The sequence below is a fragment of the Glycine max genome, chromosome 11 (genome assembly GCF_000004515.6).
Source record: "Glycine max cultivar Williams 82 chromosome 11, Glycine_max_v4.0, whole genome shotgun sequence".
Classification (NCBI taxonomy): Eukaryota; Viridiplantae; Streptophyta; class Magnoliopsida; order Fabales; family Fabaceae; genus Glycine; species Glycine max.
This window is the reverse complement of record NC_038247.2, coordinates 23,475,952-23,498,975: the sequence shown is the minus strand read 5'-3', so window position 1 is coordinate 23,498,975 and position 23,024 is coordinate 23,475,952. Positions and strand designations below refer to the sequence as shown.

The 23,024-nt window shown below is 30.3% G+C and overlaps 1 protein-coding gene across 4 annotated transcripts; it reads left to right on the top strand.

Moving 5' to 3' along the window:
* Nucleotides 1-18,067: 18,067 nt before the first annotated feature.
* Nucleotides 18,068-22,820, top strand: LOC100800428 (potassium transporter 1). 4 transcript variants are annotated; one of them, XM_041006496.1, is made up of 9 exons: nt 18,068-18,219; nt 18,975-19,218; nt 19,779-20,024; nt 20,373-20,423; nt 20,508-20,768; nt 20,848-20,900; nt 21,011-21,125; nt 21,204-21,446; nt 21,537-22,817. In XM_041006496.1, the coding sequence occupies exons 1-9, from the start codon at nt 18,175-18,177 to the stop codon at nt 22,550-22,552; spliced, it is 2,274 nt and encodes a 757-aa protein (XP_040862430.1). In that variant the 5' UTR covers nt 18,068-18,174; the 3' UTR covers nt 22,553-22,817. The 4 variants fall into 4 exon arrangements, with proteins under 4 accessions (XP_040862430.1, XP_006591235.1, XP_040862429.1 ...); XM_006591172.4 differs by having other exon boundaries at nt 21,204-21,458; nt 21,537-22,816; XM_041006495.1 differs by having other exon boundaries at nt 21,011-21,458.
* Nucleotides 22,821-23,024: the final 204 nt, after the last annotated feature.

The following is a 23,024-nucleotide window of genomic DNA, read 5'->3' as shown; positions in this document are numbered from 1 at the left end:
CTTCGTTTGATCAAGGTGGTGGTTGTAGTGGTTCTAAAAGAGGCCACGGTGGAGGCAGATTTGCTAACTTCCAGTGTCAAATTTGCCTCAAGTATGGTCACACTGCTAATATGTGTCACTTTCGTTCTGATATGAATTTTCAACCTCATGAGTCACTCACCTTTGTTGGTCCAACTACGCTCCAACCAATTCCTTATCTGATTGCCTCAGGTAGGACCTCAAACACTAGGGTTAATCCTAACTCTAAACCAGTTACTCAGTCCTCCAGTCAGCCTAGTGTGATGCTTACCAATTCGACACCTCAGGGTAATGGTCAAGCTAGCTCAACATGGATTCCAGATTCTGGAGCTAGTTTTCATGTAACTGGTGAATCACAACATATCAAACAATTGTCGCATTTTGATGGACCTGACCAAATCTTTATAGGAAATGGTGAAGGTTTGAGTATTTCCAACACTGGTTCTTCATCATTTTTGTCTCCTAATAACCATCGTATTACTTTCAAGCTTAATAAGCTATAACATGTTCCTTCCATTTCGAGAAATTTGCTAACTGTTAGTCATTTAGCTAAAGATAATGCTGTTTTCTTTGAATTTCACCCTCACTTATGCCTTGTCAAATCACATGGGACCAATAAAGTGCTCCTTCAAGGTGTTATGGGTGCTGATGGTCTCTATTCTTTTCATAACATCAAACTCCAGGATCACAGACCTCAGTTGTTATCAACAACATCTTCTACTACTAATAAAGACTCTATTGTTACATCTAGTTCTGGTTTTTCATCTCCTAACACTATTAGCCTTTGGCATGCTAGGTTAGGACACCCTAATAGTCATGTACTAAAACTTTTTCTTGATCAGTGTAACATTTCATCATCTAATAAAGTGATTTCAGATTTTTGTGCCTCTTTTTGTGTGGGAAAATCTCATAGGCTATCTTCTCATGCTTCCACTTCAGTTTATTCTCCTTTAGAACTTGTCTTTACAAATTTATGGGGGCCTTCTCATTTAACCTCTTACTCTGGTTTCAAATATTATGTATCATTTATTGATGCATTTTCACGATATACTTGGACATTTCCTATTAAAACTAAAGTTGAAATTGTGTATGTTTTCCAAACTTTCAAGTTATCAGTTGAAATTCAACTTAACACTCAAATAAAAAGTGTTCAATGTGATTGGGATGGTGAATATAGACTCTTCTCTGCTTTATTAGCTTCCTATGGCATTTCACATAGGTTAATTTTCCCATACACTCATCATCAAAATGGAGTAGTTGAAAGGAAACATAGACATATAGTTGATCTAGGACTCACATTACTTCATCATGCAACTCTACCTCTACAGTTTTGGGATTATGCTTTTGTCACTGTAGTCTATTTGATTAATAGGTTACCCATTGCATCACTCAACTTTTCTATTCCATTTGTCACTCTTTTTAACCAAGAGCCTGATTTTCACTTTCTTAAAACTTTTGGTTGTGAATGCTTTCCTTTATTGAAACCCTATCATACTCACAAACTAGATTTCAGGTCTAAAGAGTGTATTTTCTTGGGGTACTCCTCTTCACATAAAGGCTACAAATGTCTATCTTCAACTGGTAGAATTTATATTTCTAAGGATGTTTTGTTTAATGAGTTGAGGTTTCCATACTTAGATCTATTTTCCTCTTCCTGTAGTTCAACACAAAATATTACTTTGTATTTCAGCCTCAATCATAACCTATCTCCCCCTGTTTCAGCCTCTACACCTTCGCTTTCCCAAATACCTTTCTCCAATTCCCTTTCAGCTCCATCTATTCCTCCTGGTTTCTCTACTACTGCCTTAAATCAAACCTCATCTAAATCCACTTCCCCTTATCCTCAATCATCCAATATAGTGTCATCTAGTGAATCTATACCAACTACACCCTCTCCCACTCATCCTCAATCATCAAATACTATAGTGAATTTGTGTCTCCATCAACTCTAATTCCCATTAACACTTATCCTATGCAAACTAGGTCTAAATCAGGAATACACAATCCTAGGTTGCATCCTTCATTATTTCTCACTCATTTTGAACCTAAAGGTGTAAAGCAAGCCCTAGAAAGTTCAGAATGGTTTGCAGCTATGTAGGAGGAGTATAATGCTCTAATGAGAAACAAAACTTGGGATATAGTTCCATTACCAGTTGGTAGACAAGCTATTGGATGCAAGTGGGTCTTTAGAATAAAAGAAAATGTTGATGGTTCAATCAATAGGTACAAAGCTAGACTAGTTGCTAAGGGATTTCATCAAGTTCATGGCTTTGACTTTCATGAAACATTTTCTCCTGTGGTAAAACTAATTACAATTAGAGTAGTTCTAACTCTTGCTCTCTCACAAGGTTGGGACCTATTTTAGCTTGATGTCAATAATGCATTTCTAAATGGATTACTTGAGGAGACTGTCTATATGACTCAACTTGCAGGTTTTAAAGTTGAAAGAAAATCCTTGGTTTGTAAACTTAACAAGGTTCTCTATGGGTTAAAGCAAGCTCCAAGGCTATGGTTTGACAGGTTAAGGTCAACACTAATATAGATTGGGTTTGTAGGAAGCAAGTGTGATCCCTCTGTGTTCATTTATACACATCAACAACACACTGTCTACATTGTAGTTTATGTAGATGATATAATCATCGCAGGAAGTTCTAACTCTCTCATTCAACAGTTAACATCGAAATTGAATACAACCTTTTCTCTCAAATAGCTAGGTCACTTATACTATTTCTTGGGGCTGTAGATTAAGTATCTCCCTAATAGGTCTATTTTGATGTCTCAAAGCAAGTATGTCAGAGATCTACTTCATAAAACACAAATGGTTGAGGCACACTCTATCTCTATTTCTATGGTTACAAACTGCAAATTGTCCAAACATGGAGGTGCTTTATTTAATGATCCAACTCTTTATAGGTCAGTAGTAGATGACCTACAATATGCTACCCTTACAAGATCTGAGATTTGTTATGTTGTTAACAAGGTTTGTCAGTATATGGCTAATCCATTGGATTCTCATTGGAATGTGGTCAAAGGGATATTAAGATATCTCAAGGATACTATATTTCATGGTTTATTCCTTCAACCTACTTCTGTTTCAAAACCTATGGCACTCTATGCTTTCTGTGATGCTGATTAGGCATCAAATATTGATGACAAACGTTCCACGTCAAGAGTAGCTATCTTTCTTGGCTCAAACTTGATATTCTGGTGGTCCAAGAAGCAAAAAGTCACGACAAGGTCCAACACTAAAGTTGAATATAGAAGCTTGGCCTAAACATCTACTGAATTAACCTAGATTAGAACCATTCTAACATAATTATATGTTTCTTTTGATTTACTATGATAATAAAAGTGTAGTGCCCATAGCTCACAATGCAGTGTTCCATAGTAGAACAAAGCATATGAAAATTGATGTCTTTTTTGTAAGAGAACAAGTTTTGGCCAAACAACTTTCAGTTGTGCATCTTCCTACCTTAGATCAATGGGCAGATATTGTAACCAAGCCACTTTCCTCAACAAGATTTGAAATATTAAGGGACAAACTCAATGTGAAGCACTTTCCTGTAGAAAAACCTTCCCCTTGAGTTTGCGAGGAGGTATTAGAATGAATGTATAAAAATAACTGTTACAAACAATTATTGCAAGATAGTTAGGGCAATTAGTATAAGCTAACTACTTTTCTTTCACTAACAACTGTTAGTTCGTTGTCAGTTAGTTTAATAGAATTATGTTAGTTAGTTGTTAGTTAGTTTGTGATTAGCTTCAAGGTCTAAAGGTTTATAAATACCTCATTTGTAATTGCATTAAAACTAACTTTTTCAGAATCAATAATATCAGTTTTTTCATTTTCTGTTCTCAATGTTTTCTCTTATTTGTTCTGTTCACTTAGTTCTCTAATTCTGATAGTGCTTTTCAAGAAAAATCCATGCTTTAAAGATTTTTGGGGTATAACTGGGTTTTCGGCTAGATCCGTGTACAGTATATATATATATATATATACACTTCTTAGAGGAATTTGATCCGTGAGCAACAACCATTTTGTTGGATGATGGATCTCTTCAAACAAAGGTTAAGGTTCTCTTATTTCATATGGGGATATATGGATTCTTTTTTTTACAAAAGAAATCACAATGTTGTATGTATTTTTTTAAGGTTCTGGAAATTAAGCTTGTGACCTTTTCAAATGCTGCTGATGCCATATTGGCCAATGGCATGTTCAGTCATTATGATCGCCCACATATTGGACAACTATGTTCTTTCCTTCTTAAATTCTGATGACAGTATAATGTTCTCTTGTTAGAATATCTCTTGAACCTGGTCTTTGTACTGTGCAGCATTTTACTGAGCTTCCTGATATCAAACGTGTCATTGTGAATACAAATGCCATTGAACCACAGGTTTTGATTGCAACTGCTCAAACACCTCCTCAGTCCAAAATTGTTACACAGATTGCCCCCTCCAATATTGGAAAACCTTTGAAAGCAAGTTAAAGAATGTAGTTACTAGCAAAATACTAAAAAGAGACAGAAAAACTATTGATTGCTTTGTCTAAACTTTTTGATGTTGTCTGATTATTTACTATCTGTTATATAATGAAGGTAGATGATTTGGAGGAGGTTAGCGAGTATTATCAGAACAAAGGATGCTTCAATGAACTCATATCTCTAATGGAGAGTGGGTTAGGATTGGAGTATCTTTACTGAGTTGGGAGTTTTATATGCAAGATACTCTTCGTGTGAACAATACTATTGCCAAATGCCTACAGTTTCAAATTTTCAATCTTATTTGATGAGATAACCAACTGGTTTCAAATGCTATTAAGTAATAACATTGCTTGTTGCTTGGATTTTTTATTTTTAGCTTGGCCACCTCAGATTAGTTTTCTTTTTTTTTTTAATGCAAATATTTTATTAAAAACTGAACTAAGTACAAGCTGTGCCTCATTGAGCGTAAACAGAAATTACAAAAAAGATTAGTTAAGCCATACATGGTTGCAGTTCAAAGCAACAATGAGTCTGCTGTCAATGAAGCTTTTTGAATGAAATTTATGTTGAGGAAGAGGACTATAAGATGCATCCTGAGAATTGAGGCAAGTGATGTGGATTAAGGGAAGTTATTCAATAGATATATAAATTATATTGTGAGAGTTGAGACAAATTATGTGAGATTTTCTAATAACGACATACATTTACAAGGACCATATGGAAACATGCTCTCAATTTGGTGACCGTGAACTCTCAGAAGATTTATTTGTCTTCTTTCTTTTTAGATTGTTTGTTCATTTTAATGAGAGGCAAGTTGACTAAATGATCCTGATTGTATCTGTTTGAGGAGAAATGATTAGATGATTCAGGATTACTACTCATTTATAATTTCGACCAATCATCATATGATAGGTAAATAAGTTAATATTTTAAATTGATTAAGATTTCTTAAATTAAAGAATAATACAATTAATTTTTGTTAGATAATTATTGAATATATCTTTAATTTAATAAATATGTTTTTGATTGCTCACATGTTACATAATTATTAGTTGTGATTATAAATGACGTGATAGATTTACATCATTTAATAATTTTTTTTTAGACATTAGCTTAGTTGATGTTATATAGTTTATTTTTTTTTAATTATTATTTGTTTCCAAAGTTGTGACGTGTGACTACAATGGGAAGTCGTATAAATGCATTATTACTGATTATTAGGAATTAAAATTCTTGTTGTTTTTTTATATATAAACTCTAATAATATTTAGGCTTTAATATCTTTATTTTATATATTAGTATTTTTTTATCCTTGTATTTTTTTCATTTTAGTTTTTATAAAATATATTTATTTAATTTTTATTCTTAAAATATTTTAGATAACATCTTTTTTAATCGTTAAAATATTTTTTTTACTATTCAAAGAACTATCTAAACGGTATTAAGAACAAAAAAAATAAAATAAACACATTTTGTACAAAATTAGAATAAGAAAAATTATAAGAACATAAATAAAAGAAACGTTAAATTATAGGAATAAAAAATATATTTAAATTTAATATTTAAAATGATTAATTTCTTTCAAAAATACAAGCTAGCCTTAATTTTATTATCCATTTCATAAGTCTTGAATGTTGGGAATTATCCGTTTTAGTTTCAGCACTTTAAATCAGAAGTCATACAATCCTTTTAGCGAAGAGAAAATGGAACGTTAGATATGAAGCTTTTATAATTAACGGTTAAAATAGGTGTGTGGGTCTACCACAACCCTCCGTCTATCTAGCCTTCATGATTCTCTCCGATGTTAGCAGAACCACCGCACACCAGATTCCGACTTTCACTTCGAGACAAACTGTGAGTTCCCAATCAACCTGTGTGGTTTTGAGACATGCGGTGTCGCAGAGAAGTCGAGGGAAGAAGCATAACAATAAAATTTAAAATGTTTATTTAATAATTAAATAAATAAAATTATTTACAATTGAAAACAGAATAAAATATACAACTAAATACAAAAATCCTAAAACGGTAAAAAAAAAACACACTATGACTTCAAAATTACAAAATTTTAAAAAAAATTATCACTTTGAAGTTATAAAATTAAAAAGAAAAGAACTTAACGATTTTGAAGTTATAAATAAAAAATTATATTAAAATTATAAATAATTTTATGACTTTAATTAAAAAAATATAAGTTATAATAAATGTTACCACTTCTTTCTAACTTAAAATAGTGGGGAAAAAAAAACACACTATAACTTTAAAAGGATGATAAAGCTCCCACCTATCTAACTTGTGCATGCTAGAAGATGTCTTGAACGTGACACTGTCGGGTTGGTTCTCAAAGAAAAGTAAAAAATAAAAACATACAAGGAAGAAGCGTCAACTATGGAGCAAGGTGAGGGTGAAGGAGGGCCCTCGAGGGACAATATAGTATAGATTGCATATAAGATACAATTGTCTGATCTTTAATTATAAGATTATTTTTAAAAATTTATTTGTTATAAGAATTCTTTTAATTTGTAAATTTATTAATTATTTGTTTTGCGTATTTTTACTTAATTATTTTTTTTCAAATATTAATAAAAAAACTTAAGTAGCTAAAAAAATAAAATAATTTGAAATAATAGCATAAAAAGTTAACCTATTTAATATAATTAATTAAACTAATTAAGTGCAATGAGAGTAATAACATCAAAAAGACTTCATGATTATGTGGAGCAGTGTTTTTAGACATTAACATTATTGGGTAAGCTCTCCCCAACAATATTGTGATCTTTAGGATAATATTGGTTCACATTCTCAATCCTTAATTGTGCATTCCAGTATTTTTTTTACATATACTCCCTCCGTCTTATGTAAGAAAAAAATTATTTCTAAATAATTATTATTTTAATTTTTTAACGTAATATTAATTATTTTTTCATTTATATTTTTTATGATATTAATGATATGATTTATAAAAATAAAAAATAAATTAATAATGATAAGATGACAATATTTTAAAAATTAGTAATATATATTTTAAAAATTCCTCCTTAAATTTGTATTTTATCTTAATTACAATTTTTTCTAGTCTTTAAAATTTCCTCGAGCTTTTCTATCTGTCTTTTTGAACTATCCTGCATATTACTTGATGTAGAAAATATATAATTTTTATGTTGTTTTTAAGGACAATTTTTTATGTTTTTAAAAAACTAAATATACTTACTTTTTATTTAATAGACTTTACAAAATATTATTAAGATTAATAAGAAAAATATTATACGAAGATGTGTAATATTAGTAAAAAATCTGAATAAAAATAAATATAGCTAACAACTAACGAAGAAATTTTCTTCATATTTCGTACAATATTGCCTACCAAGTACCAATCATGAAACATGAACTAACCATCAATATAAGTACTATTGATGTAATGCTTGCGGTTGCTTTTAAAGTTGATAACCTTACTACTTTAGATGTATCGTTGTATTAATTTTTTAACGTGATTTATTTTCAAGTGAGAAAAAGGACTAATTATGCTTTTGTCTCCTCTATTATGATTAATGCCAATGCCTTTTTAGTTGGAAGTTATTCCTTACAATTTTTATTTTTTAATTGTTATAAATAAATTCATTAGTTTGATCATTTTTCCTTTCCATAAAATACTAAATCCCCATTTTTAACGTAAATAATAATAGTTAGGCTTTGACCAACTTAAGATAGGAAAATAAGTTTGAAGGTTTAAAAGTTGAAATTTCATTAAATTCAGAAAATTTTCTGAGCCTAAATATGATCAACACATTTTATTATTAATTAAAAACTATAAAACAATGAGAGATTGACTTGTTAAATGAAAGGTAAAAGCTACAAATTTTTATACTTTTTGATAAATTTCAGTCCCCAGTCAGTGTTGTTAAGAAAATGTGTTTAAAAGTGTTTTATTAATTATTTTCTTTACAAATTTATTGATTTTTTAATATTGACTAGAACGACCCTAGTATGATGTTTTTATTTTTTTACAAAACCATAGTATAATGTTAAAGTAAAAATTAAATATTTTTTTCATGTACATAAATATTATATATAACCTATGGCCATATTAGTATCTTCTGTCCTTTTTATAAGAAATAATTTTTAGCATATTTTACGTATGTTAAAATTAATTTTTTTATATAAAAAGGACATGATGAAGTATATTAATTAGAGTTTTGAGTTTTCTATTTTGAATAATACATATTAGTGTTATCCTAAATATTCAATTGTTAGTTATCTTGAAGTCCTAAGGATTTAGGTTTTTTATAAGAGAATAAAGTCACAAATCTAAATTTTCTACAAGTAAATTAATGATAAATATTACATGTATATAATATTACATGTATATGTATAACAAATTATAAATGTGTTAAACTATTAATAGTTAATTTTTTATCAACGATTAAGATTTATTATTTTATTCTTTGAAATAAGTTATTCACTTAAAAGAAGTCAAACCCCTACACAAATGAATAGTTTTAATTAACATAAAGATAAAGTTATTATTAAAATATAAATGTGAGATAAAGTCTCATATTGGATAGGAATGAGAAAATTGAACACTATACAAGTGAGGAGAAGACTGACCATAAACCCGAACCTTAAGGTTTTGGGTTAAAGTATGTGTCAAGTTTATTTATATGATTGTTCATATCTCATTGGTATAAATTTTTTCTGGTGTTTACTCCCCTTAGTTGCACAACAATTAGTATCAAAACCGATGATTTGATGTAATGACCGACTCAGACGAGAAAGATGGTGATGATGAATCCATGAACATGGGATCCCTTATATCTAAAGTCTTCCTAACAGGTAAGTCCATGCATGGAGGGTCAGCGATGTGTCCTGTGGCCATGGAACGATGAAGAGCATGACGATGCAAGATATTAGAGTATGTTGGCGGTAATGGCTAGGCAAGTCGGGACAACCACTGGTTAAGCTCTAAAGGCAACCATCGGATACTCATAGATTGAAAATATTTTCCACTTGAGGGGGAAATTACCATGTGAAAGAGACTCAAACTTGAGGGGGGGATTGTTGGAGTACAAGTGTGAGGTGAGTGAAGTCCCACATTAAGTAAAACGAGAAAGTTAAGCATCATATAAGTGAGAAAAAAAAACACATAAACTAGAGCTTTAAGATTTTGGGTTAAAGTGTGATATCAAGTTCACATATGGGATTTTCTTGGTGGTCCATTGGTGAAAATCTCCTCAGTGCTCCCCCCTCAATTGCATAACAATTGATATTAGAGTCAATGTTTCGACATAGGGGGAGACTACCATGTGGAAGAGACTCATTGGTAAAGTTCCACATTGGGTAGGAATGAGAAAACTGAGCACCATTTAAGTGAAGAGAATACCCATAAAATAAGTCTTGATATTTTGGCATTCAGGAACAAAAATGTCGTGGACATAAGGACTAAAGTTATTGACAAATACATCTCTAATTTAACAAAGTATTGGCATTTTTATCCTTCAATTATACAACTTACTAAAAAATATATCCATGAAATATATAAAGCTAATTATTTGACATTAGTAATAAGATACATGCACCAAAAATACATTAGACTTAGAAGTTTCTGATTTTGTTATTACAAATATTTATTATAATGTATTATAATTATAATTATAATTATAATTATTATGTCAACTTATCATAGAGGATCAAGACTTAAGAGGAGGCAAGCAGGCAGGTTCTCTAATAAAAAATCAATTTATCAAATCTTAAATAGATTATCCACAAGTAGAAGAAAACAAACAGGAGAGATCTAGTAACCAAAACTACAATGATTTTATAGTTTTCCCTCTTAGTTAGTGACCACCTATATATTTATAATAGATGTCAAAGAGAAAAATTAGATTAATTTGTCACTTTTTTCTTTGATGTCTATTATGTTGGATTAGGCTAGAATCTAGAAGGGGGATTGAATGGATTTTTTCAAATTCTTTACCAATTTGTTCTTAACATAGATTAAAAACACCCATTTAAACCAATCAAAATTTCTTCAAAAAGATCATTACAAATCAGAAACTTTAGTGATTATAGCATGTGTAAGAAAACAAAATATATTATGATGGCCCTTGAGATCAATTCCACAACCAAGATGAATTCAAGACTCGGAGTTTAAAGAATAAGACAATCACATAAGAGTTTATACTGGTTCAATCCAATCTAGACCTACATCTAGTTGTTCTAAGTCCTCTTAAAACTTCCATTATATAGAGAAAACAAGTGCAAACACTATGCATACATAATTCTTTAATAGAATTCAAATCTTTCTCTTGAACCCTACAAGAAAAGATCCAAAATTGAAACTTTATCAATTCTTTAACACTTTTGGTAACCAAGAAACACAATCTAAAACAATGAAAGATAAGTGATTGAATACTCCTGAAATGTGTAGATCTTTAATCTTCACTTTTTCTTCACAAGATTGTCAATTCTTGATGGTAGAATGAATGATTCTTTTATCAACTTCAATCTTTAGACTAAATGCAATGCTATTCTTTTACAAGAATTTCTTGAATTTTTTTTCTCTAGGATTGGTCGTATCAAGAGTTTCTCATAAAGAAAACGCATAAGGGTGTTTATAAATTTTGACAATTAAAACAAATTTAATCGATTATAAAACCATGTAACTGATTAATTCGTTAAAATCTCCTTTGATATGCATTTCCGAAAATTGGTTAATCAATTATCAAAAGGGTAATCGATTAATTCGTTTTAATCTGAGTATTTATATTTCTTCTGTGTTGTCTAGGTAATTGAATATTATGTGTGGTAATCGATTCTAGAATCACACAGAGAGCTACTCTTTGTTTGTAGGTGTTGGGTAATCGATTATCAAATGGAGTAATCGATTATCCTAAGCTACAAATACTTCCTTCTTCTGAATCTGGCTTAGGTATTTGATTACCAAGTTAGACAATCGATTAATTCAATGTTGTTAGCCAAATTTCAAGTAGAAGTAAGTTCTTAAGAGACTTAGAGAATAAGAATACTTCATTCACTTCATATTTAATCAATCACTAAGCATGAAAAAAGCTTAAACTATATCACATACATGTCGAGTCTAAAACATTCAATACAAATGCCCCATCTATTAAACATGTTAGGCATTGCAAATTTATCAAACCAAAACTAAAAACTAAGGGCTTCAACATATTATAATTATATAGGTGGTCACTAATTGAGCGGCGAAGCTATAAAAGCATTGTAGTTCTAGTTGCTAGTAGGGGTGTTCGAGGTGCGGTTTGGGCGGTTTTTTTCTCAAAATTACGTCTGAGCCAAACAATAAATTAACATGCGGTTTGGATTTTTAAAAAAATAAAATTCAAACCAAACCAAACCAATCTATGCGGTGCGGTTTGGGCGATTCTTTTTATTTTTTTTTAAATTATAAAATCTTGTTTATAATCATAATAAAAATTAACATGTTGTAGATCTAAATATTCCTTAAGAAAATAAAGTATAAAAACATAAAGCAGTCAAATAATTCAAGTAATTCATAAAAATCTGCTACAACAATAATTCAAGTAAAACATAAAAACATAAAACAGTCAATAGATCCAAATAATTCATAAAAATATGCTACAACAATAATTCAAGTAAAACATATGAATAATGATTCTAATCTTCCAATTCTTCACCCTTAGTCTCCAATAATTGCATGTCAAACAATCCGCACCTAATGAGTAATGTCACACGTACTAAAATAAAAATTAAAACAAATATATAATATGTAAATATGTGGTTTGGTTCAGTTTGGTTTGGATTTTCAGCTAGAAATTGAAACCAAACCAAACTGTTCGGTTTCTATAAAAAGAACCAAACTAATCCAAAAACTCGCGATTTGGTTTGGATCTCGGGTTTTCTGTTGCAGTTTGCAGTTTTTCGTTTGGGTTGGTTTGGTTTTGAACACCCCTAGTTGTTAGGCCTCTCATATTTGTTTTCTTCTACTTGTGGATGGTCCATTTAAGATTTGACAAACTAATTTTTTATTTGGGAACCTACCCCTGCCTTGCCTCCTCTTGAGTCTTGATTCCTCTGTGATAATTTGACATTATAATTGTAATTATAATTATAATACATTATAATAAATATTTGCAATAAGAAAATAAAAAACTTCTAGGTCTAATGTGTTGTTGGTGCATGTATCTTGTTACTGATCTCAACTAATTAGGTTTATATATTTCATGAAAATATTTGTCAGTTAGTTGTATAATTGAAGGATGAAAATGTCAATAATTTATTAAATTAGTGACATATTTGTAAGCAGCTTTAATCCTTATGTCAACATGAGCATCAATTTCGTGACATTTCCATCCTTGTGTTTTTTTTATCTTTCAAGGACCAATTTGTTAGCGTTACACACTTTAAGGAATGAAAATGACTATTTATCCTATATTCTAACCCTAATGTCTTAGGTGAAAGAACCTAAATTATTTAAATTAATTCCCAATGTTTTGAAAATTTTATCTAAATAATCAACATTAGCGATTAAGAATTAACGGAGCCTAATTGGTATTGACCTATGTGTAGCGACAATCTCGATTAGGTACTCTTCTCAATTCAGAAATCAAAAGAGTGTTTTTCAACTAAACTAAGATTCCTATGGTCAAACAATAGGTGATCAATCTAGAACATGCATTAAGAATTGAAGAAGAAGAATAAACACATAAACAATTGTATTTAAAAGGGAGAATTACATGAAATTAGGTCAATTCTTCTAACCCCAACAGATGAGAAGATTAGCTGCTCATAACTTGATTATAGTCCTCGATAGAATTCATACAAAGTGTAATGAATAATAAGCTAAAAGCTTAAGAATGATCTACTCTCTCTCACATAGAACAGCTGCTCCAATTCATACCACGACCTTTATTTCTTCATTTACACACTAGGTTTTTATAAACTGCAGTGGACTTAGGCCTCCCTCACTTAAGTGAGGCTCCTTCTTGAAATTGTAATTGTCCATTGTCTTACCTCACTTAAGCGCTCAAATTGGCTTGCTTAAGCAAAACCTTTGTATGTCTCCTGGCTTGGTTGTCCTTACTTAAGCTTCTTGTAGTGGACTTAAGTGAGGATCTTCATTAGATTCAATTGCACTCTATGTTTGAAATGCTCCATGTCAAAACAAGACTCCACTTATCAAAAATATTATATAATCGCCTTAAATAATGTGTAGAAATTAAACATATTTGACGATTATTAGTGTGTAATAATGGAAGATATATAATACACATATAATAATTTTTATATCATTATTTTTTTTTGTATTTATCTCTCTATCATTCTATTATTTATTATATTTTAAATTTAAATATCTTTCTCTTTTTCTCTCTTTTAATTGCACACTTTTTGTATAAATATCATTTGTTATAGTTTAATAGGAACTGATAGTGATGTATTACAATATTGTGCGATTGAATTATTGCACCGGCAGCACATAGCTCGTCAACAATATGATGAGAATGGGCAGCTCAAGTGCATTATCTTCCAACTACTATTCTAATTGGCAATGATAATATCAACCAATTTTGGTCCCTTTCATTTCATATCAGGTTTTAATTAGACATGTAATGCCCTTATAATATACTTCTAATGATTATTTGCTCCTCCATATTTTTGTTTTCTTTTATCTAATAGATTTTTTATTTATTTAATGTAGTCTAATAGATTTTGAAAAATAGTGAATATATCACTAACCATTCATAAAATAAAATAGACAAATTGCATTCAATCCAATTTTTTTTAATGAATAAATTTTATAGATTTATTTATGAATGGATGCATGATAGATAAATGAATTGTTCAGTCACACACACACGAGGAAAAATCAAATTAGTCCAATTATTATTACTTAAAATTTTTTATTATTTTTTTAACTTACAGTTGGATTGAAAGTTTCATTTACATAGATCATTTAAACAAGAAAAATCAAATTAGACCAATTATTATCATTTAATGAATTTTATTATTTTTTTTACTTATAGTTGGATTGAAAGTTTCATTTATATAGATCATTTAAACAAATTTAATATTATCTAAAGTTATTTGTTACTTTATTTGTATAGATTAAAATTGATGTAATATAAAAATTTTAAAATATATTAAAATATCAATCGTATGATTATTTATTTATTGTTATTCAATTTTGATAAAAAAAAATTTACACAAACAAACTTGAAAATATGCAAAAACAATTCAACGGTTGAATCAATAAAATTATATTTTATATCAAATTATTAAATGATGTAATAGTTATGTAAGTTACACTAATATAATTTGATCATTTATAAATATTACTATATATATGCCAGATACACATTCACATCCCATCATTTCAAAAACAAATATATGACGGTGAATATGTATATTTTGTTCGTTTTCCCTTATTTTTCACTCTTTTCATAATAATAATTATTAATTTTTATTTCTTAATTTAATTATCCCTAACTCAAGTTCATAAATTCACCAATAATATTTATTTATCTTTATATATATATATATATATATATATATATATATATATATATATATATTAAGAGAGATAAAATTACTTTCAATCTTTACTATTTATTTTTTTAAAATCTAATGGTTCTAATGAGTAATCAATTTTAATTATTAAATTTTAAAAAAATGAATAATAAAAACATGAAGTAACTTTCTTAGAATTATTTTTGAAGTAATTTGATTTGTTGTATGTCTCTTTTATATATATATATATATATATATACTCTAATGGCTGAATTGTCAATTTTCCATCATGTTGTTCTTAATTATTTCACTTGTTATACTTAGTTACATGATTACACTAGTTTTATTTTGTAGCTTAATGTAAGTATTTTTAATAAGTGACAATCTTATTAGAGCTGAATAACTAATATTATTACCGATGATAAAAGTTTTAGTCTAAATATTAAATATGATTATATATATATATAACTCAAATCCCAAATTATTGAATAAATTTTAATAACCACCTCTCACTAATTGTTCCGAGTGCTATAAAAACTGAAAGGCATGAGCAAATCATCAAATGAGTGGAAGTAAAAGGGGATAAATTTTTTATGAAGGACGTATGTGGGAACAAATGCGCTGCCTTTTCTGCTCCACCAAAGCAACTAAAAAGGATAAGATTCCAAGAACTTCACTCCTGCGTGTTCCATCTTCAAAGTGATTAATATTTGACGTAGAAAGCATACCAAAATAGTTTGCTTTTTCAAACACTCTTTATTTGCCTATCATAAAATGATTGGACTTGTGCTGAGGAAGGGTAGTTGATTAGACATGTGCAACTATCACCACCCTTTTCCAATTATCCTATTAGGTTCCAATTTGATAAAACATGCAATGTACGAGCGATTATAATTCAAAGTACGGTATTGCAAAGTACGAGCAACTTTTTTTTTATCCTATAAACCAACAAAACATGATTTAGCGGATAACCAAATCAAAGAATGATTTGATCGATCGAAGTTATATGTGGACTTGCTTAATTTATCCCATCACAATATGTAAATTGAAATCCTATAAATAATTGTAGGGAAGTGGGAACCGAAGTGGGATTTCGTCGTTAAGAAGCAATCTGATTACAACTTAAACATTTATAAGAAGTTGTTAAATGTATAAATTACTCCATTAAATTTGACGCAAAGATGTTGTACAGAGAGATAAAATCAATTGATAGTAAGTGTAAGTTTTAGAAAACTTATAGTTAAATATTTTGTTAATATTAGATTTTATCAAAATAATTGTAGCATTCAAAGTTCTCATTCATATTTTGTTTGAATTTTTTCATATAATTTAAAAATTAATTGACGTTTAATTCTACTATTTATTTCAATATATAATAATATGCTTTTAAATAGAGAATGATCCACTTAATAAGCAGTAAACTCTTAGTCATCTTCACAACTTTTTATACAACATATATATTTAAAAGAAAATATAATCAACGAATTAGTTAACATTGTCTTAACGATTATGTATATCAATTTTTGGATTAATTAAATTTATGTATAAAATCTTATAGTTGACATATTTTTTTATATTTTAAAATAATGTTATACCACCTCAAGCTTTTCTTTAGATCATAATGAGTAGAAGATAGAAGAACAAAATCTTTAGTAGAAGGAGAGGAGGAGGTGGCACATAAGGATAAGAGAAAGAGTGGATAAGATCTCACAAAAAGGTTGAGTAATGGAGAGAAAATGAAACATTCTTGAGAGTCTTGGAGGTAGAGGGTGTGTAGAAACCCTAGTAGGAAGATAAAAAAATTGAATTGTTTATAACATAAAAATAATAAAATAATAATTCATATTTTTATGTTAAATTTGTTTTTTAATTAGTATAAACAGTTTTTTTACATTTATTTATTCACTTTTTTCATTCATCCAAATAAAAAAATTAAACTTATATCCATCCATATAATATTTATATTTTCATAAGATATAACTAGTTAGATTCTAAATATTAATTATCAACAAACCAATAAATATTTCGTACTAATAATAATAAAATGATAATAAAAAAATTTGTCATATTTGTTTTACTTTATTTTATTTTCTTATTTCTTTTCTCCTTACTTTACTTTTCATGTAAACACGACATTATTAAGGTCAACATAAACTTAATCATGGAAATAAGCTAAAATGGCCTATCTACATGGGAAAGCTAGGCTCCTTTCAATATTTAGTTGCACAAAAAGTCAAGGAATATTATTAAATTAATCTATTGCAATGTTTCTAGTTTATTGACAAATCGTTTCGCTTTAGTTGGTTCAATAATCGTGTTGTTCAAGATTTAAAAGCAAATGATTTTAATGTAGTTTTTTTTTTAGTTTGATTTATATGTGTAGTTTTAGGCTTTGAATTTTTTTAGTTAATTTAGTTTTTTATTTTAATTAAAAATAAGTAAATTTAGTTTTTCATATTGGTTTTTTTTCTTAATTCTTCAAATTTTTATTATCTATATAAATTTTCATAAATTGACTTAATTAAATTTTTTGAAATCTTCTTTTACTTAACCAACCAAAATATTAAATTTCAATAACAAAAAATATCATTTGGAATTATATATATATATATATATTGAAATAATTAGGCTTGACCCAATGGTATTTTTTTTGTCTAATTATTTCATCAGATACCAAAACAAAAACTAATATTTTATAAATTGGAAACAAAAACAAAAACTTAGAAAGTTTTTAATGACTGAAATCACCGTTTACCCATAAATCAAACCCACAAGCCTAAACAATACTATAATTTTTTAATGTGTTTCATGATTTTTTAGTTAGGACACACAACACTTGCCTTTCTGCTACTACTTTTGCTACCAGTCCAAGCCTTTTCTACTTTATTTTCCTTTTTTAAAAATTCCTTTAAAATGAAATAATCTAAACAATCAATATATATATATATATATATATATATATATATATATATATATATATTCATTCTTGAATTTTAATAAGTTAACAATATCATATATTTTAAATAATATCATGAAAGAATCCTCACTAATATTCCATTTTAGATGTTACCTGCACTTTCTTTATATATTCCATTTTCTCCAGCATTTTTTTTCCTGAACAACCAATCTGATATCTGGTTTTTCCCCTTCACACCCTCTCTCCTACATCATCACCATGAACCCCTCTGAGCATTCTATGGAACAGGGAGTATCTCAGCAGGTACCCTTTTCTTTTTTTCTTAGCACTCTAAACTAAGCAAACTTACTGTCACCCCTCAATGCTTGCATAATCTATTGTCAACAATGTGAATGTTTTTGTCTGCTCAATTTCTCTCAAACAAGATAACATTGAGCAAAGTCTGAAACTTTGAGCAAAATTTGGAATACCCTTTGTTTTGATGATTACTGAGAAGGGCATTTGTGGGTTATTACAGGGATTGAAAAGGTATTAGTGTCCTTTTCAATTGGCTGCATTATAGTGGATTTTGGTTGTGTTGAGTGTAATTAATTTTGACATTGTATAGTATAACAATGGGGTCTTCACTTTGCCACTTGAACTGTTTGGTAGAGCTGAATTAACTAAAAGTGTGAAGACATAAGGCTCTCTCAGCAGTGAGAGTATACATTTTTGTTTCCTTGGTCCTGATGAACTACCCCATTTGTTTCATCTCTTCAGAAGTCTTGTTTGCTTAGTGTTTTTGTATTCAGTTATAGGGTCACAACTCACAAGTAATGACAGATTTTAATTGGAGAGGTGTCATAATTCTAGTGTTTGGCTTTTCAACTTGTACTCCACAAAATAAATTGAATGGAGGAAGAATTAATGCTGTTTTGATACTTAGAAGGTGGTGAAATGCTAACTAGTAACTACTGAAATGATGAATTTGTGTAGAATTTTGTTTGCTTTGTCAATTGTCATGTAGCATTTGGTAAAACTTAATTGCATATGTTCTTATGCTTGGCTTTCTTTGTTAGAATTTCAAGAGGACGTCTTGCACAACTGTGCTTACTCTAGCTTACCAAAGTCTTGGGGTAGTATATGGTGACCTCAGTACTGCCCCTCTTTATGTTTACAAGACCACATTCTCAGGGAAATTGAGCCTCAAGGAAGACGATGAAGAAATTTTTGGGGTGCTTTCATTTATCTTCTGGACATTTACCATTATTGCTCTCTTCAAATATGTTTTCATTGTGATGTCTGCTGATGACAATGGGGAAGGTAGAATCTCACTACTTGATTCTTGCGTTTTAGATTATTATGGAATGTGTCTATCCAGCTCCATCCTTTCAAATCTTAAGGCTGCTATTTGGCACTTCCTTCCAGTGAAGCCAAGCCAATGATAACTATTTGGGAAGGATGCACAACTTTGTAATCACAGTGTTTCCCAGGAAAAAAAAACCTCTCCACTAACTTCTGGATATTTGTGTGTCATGCATGTCACATGAAATCACAGAATGACAAAAGCATAGTCTATAAATATGCTACTGTGGTGATTTGTGGATTTTGGATTTATATAATTATGAACATAGTTGTTTTCTCCTTTTTTTCACGAGTGTCTTGTAATATAATTGGGCTATATTTCTAATTAATTGGAAGGATAATATTTTCAGACTTAATTACATATAGTTACTATTCTTTATTCTAAAATAGAAGTTTCCTGTCAATGTACTTCCTCTTATTTTATGGATTGAACAATATGCCATTAAGCAAGAGTTGCTATTGTAATATCCCTTTTGATGAACAATATGAATATGAGATAGCAAATCACTTTTGTGCAGGGGGTACCTTTGCATTATACTCACTTCTATGTCGAAATGGCAGACTAAGCATTTTACCAAATCAACAATCCACAGATGAGAAATTGTCTACTTATGGCACAGAAGATTTTGCAGACACCTGGCAGTCTTCAATTTTGAAGTTATTCTTTGAAAAGCACCCGGGGATCCGGAAAGGACTTCTGATCTTTGTCCTGATAGGAACCTGTATGGCAATTGGGGATGGTGTGATTACTCCTTCAATATCAGGTAGTTAATCTGGAGCAGCCCCTGAGCTTCTATAATGATGTTTACTACATGCCTCATTGGTTCCTGTAAGCTATCACCTAAACTTTAGCTATCTGACATTACTTAATAACACATAAGGAAATTACCACTACATTTTTTGTTAATAAAAGAATTACAGATAGACTATCTGTCATGAATAAATTATTTTTCTCTTTTCACTTCAATTCATGTCATTGCAAAATTCTTCAATCAATATAGTTTTTTTCTTTAGTTAGTGTACTAGTTATAAGATCATGACTTATGAGTTAGTACTGGAGTTGATATTTTTAGACTTATGTGTGTTCTCCTTTGTGTCTTTTTTCCTTTTAGTTCTTGCTGCAGTTTCAGGCGTTAAAGTTAAAATCAGTGAACTCCATGACAGTAAGTGTAGCAAGCTTGTTTCATAACCACCTGTCATATATCATCCATTTACAGTCTATAAAAACTTCAGGATTTTTCCTGCAGATTATGTTATAATGGTCTCATGTGTCATTTTAGTGGGGCTATTCTCCATTCAGCATCATGGCACACATAGAGTTGCTTTCTTGTTTGCTCCAGTTGTTGCAACATGGCTTTTGTGTATTAGCAGTATTGGTATATACAACATATTCCACTGGAACCCAAAAGTATACCGTGCACTTTCTCCAATCTACATGGCGAAGTTCATCAAAACAACTGGGATTGAAGGATGGTTGTCATTAGGAGGAGTGGTGCTTTCAATCACAGGTAGTTATATATGTCTAAGCTATTTTATTAGCAGCCAGTTGGAGTTCTGGAAGTGATTTTTCTCTGAATACTCTCTCAGGTGTGGAGACCATGTTTTCTAACTTGGGACATTTTTCTGCTCTCACAATAAAGGTAAATTGACAGTGCAGTTTATGTTTAACTAACCTGATGCCATTATGTTGATCTTCCATACCAAATTAACCAAAATGAATTATGCTTTAACAGTAGTACTTTAATCTCAGATAGCTTTCACATGTCTAGTATATCCCTGCCTAATTCTGGCATATATGGGTGAGGCTGCATTCCTCTCTAGGCATCATGAAGACATTCAAAGAAGTTTCTACAAAGCCATACCAGGCAAGAATTTAAGTACCACAGACTATCTATGTTATTTTTGGTCTCTCCGGTGTAACTGTCACTATTTTTACTCTGCAGAAGCTGTGTTTTGGCCAGTGTTCATAGTGGCAACTTTTGCAGCCATTTTAAGAAGTCAAGCAGTAATTTCTGCTACCTTTTCCATCATAAGCCAGTGCCATGCATTAAATTGTTTTCCTTCAGTGAAGATTATTCATACTTCAACCAGAATATATGGGCAGATATACATCCCAGAAGTCAATTGGATATTGATGTGCTTTTGTTTAGCTATCACATTTGGCCTAAGGGACACTAACATGATAGGTCATGCATATGGTACACTCCTTTTTCCACTATGACTATGATGTTTGGTGTATTGACATGCAAAATTTAACTATTTTGTTGGATCTGTAGGGCTGGCAGTGACCACTGTTATGTTTGTTACAACATGCTTGATGACACTAGTAATTCTGATTGTCTGGAAGCAAGGAATAATAAAAGCCCTTACATGTTTGCTATTGTTTGGATCAATTGAACTTCTTTACATCTCAGCTTGTATCTGCAAGGTCCCTGAAGGAGGGTGGATTTCACTTGTGCTATGCTTTATCTTTATGTGTATAATGTACACCTGGAACTATGGAACAATGATGAAACACCAATTTGATGTGGAAAACAAGGTTTCAATGAATAGGATGCTATCTATGGGACCTTCACTCGGTATGGTTCGTGTACCGGGAGTAGGACTCATGTACTCTAATCTGGCTTCTGGTTTCCCTGCTATGTTTGGTCACTTTGTTACAAACTTGCCAGCATTCCATGAGGTGCTAGTTTTTGTCTGTGTCAAATCTGTTCAAGTCCCTCATGTGAGTGAAACCGAACGATTGCTCATCAGTAGGGTCAATTCGAAGGAGCTTGGCATGTTTCATTGCATTGTCAGGTATGGTTACAAGGACATTCAGCAGGAGAAATATAATTTTGAGAACAAGTTGATATCTTCTATAGTACAATTTGTGGAATCAGAGGAGGAAAGCATAGAAGAACCAACACATGAATTGTCTGCAAATGATGAAAACTCAAATGTGGAAGACCATGGTGTTTCTCTTTCACAAAACACATTTGATAAGTCATGCTGTGAAGAGAACTTACTCCCATCTTCACGTGCTTTGCTGGTAATGATGAATGGTGATAACCATCCAGAAAAGTGTTTCTACGAAGATGAGTCTCTGCAGATTATGAAAGCTAAAGAGTTTGGTGTTACCTATATACTAGGTCATTCCCTTGAAAAGGCAAAGAACTCATCTTCCATCCTAAAGAAATTTGCTATAGATGTTGTTTTTGGATTTCTAAGCAAGAATTGCAGAGAGTCTGATGCTGTTCTGGATGTTCCTCACACTTCTTTGCTAGAGGTTGGCATGACATACTATGTCTAATTTTTTAGAGGCATCTGCTCAGAAGAGAATAGTCAGAGTTAAATGTTGGTTTAAAAGAGTGACACTGACAATGACCTCCAGAGGCCAATCAATGGTCAAGATTAATCAGAGGTAGATTTGTAATCATTGATCTCTAGGTCTCCATATTTCTGTATCAAATAATGTAATTAAAAAGAAAAACTGTTTCACACAAGAGAATAGATTACACTGACAAATTTGCTTATAAAAATATGCATATTCTATTATTCTTTCATCACAACCACCTACTTTCTGTTTCTTGGTCCTTTTAATTTTGTGGATGGAGGAGTGTTTCAGTGATATTATTACTGATATACAGATGTTTCATTTCTTTTTGGTTCATTCTGTGAGAAAAGAAATGTTAGTAACACTCATTTCAACACATAATTTACTGTTAGGTAAAATATGAGTCTCACTGAAATGAGTTGTCAATTTTTTTTAGTGTGACTTGCAT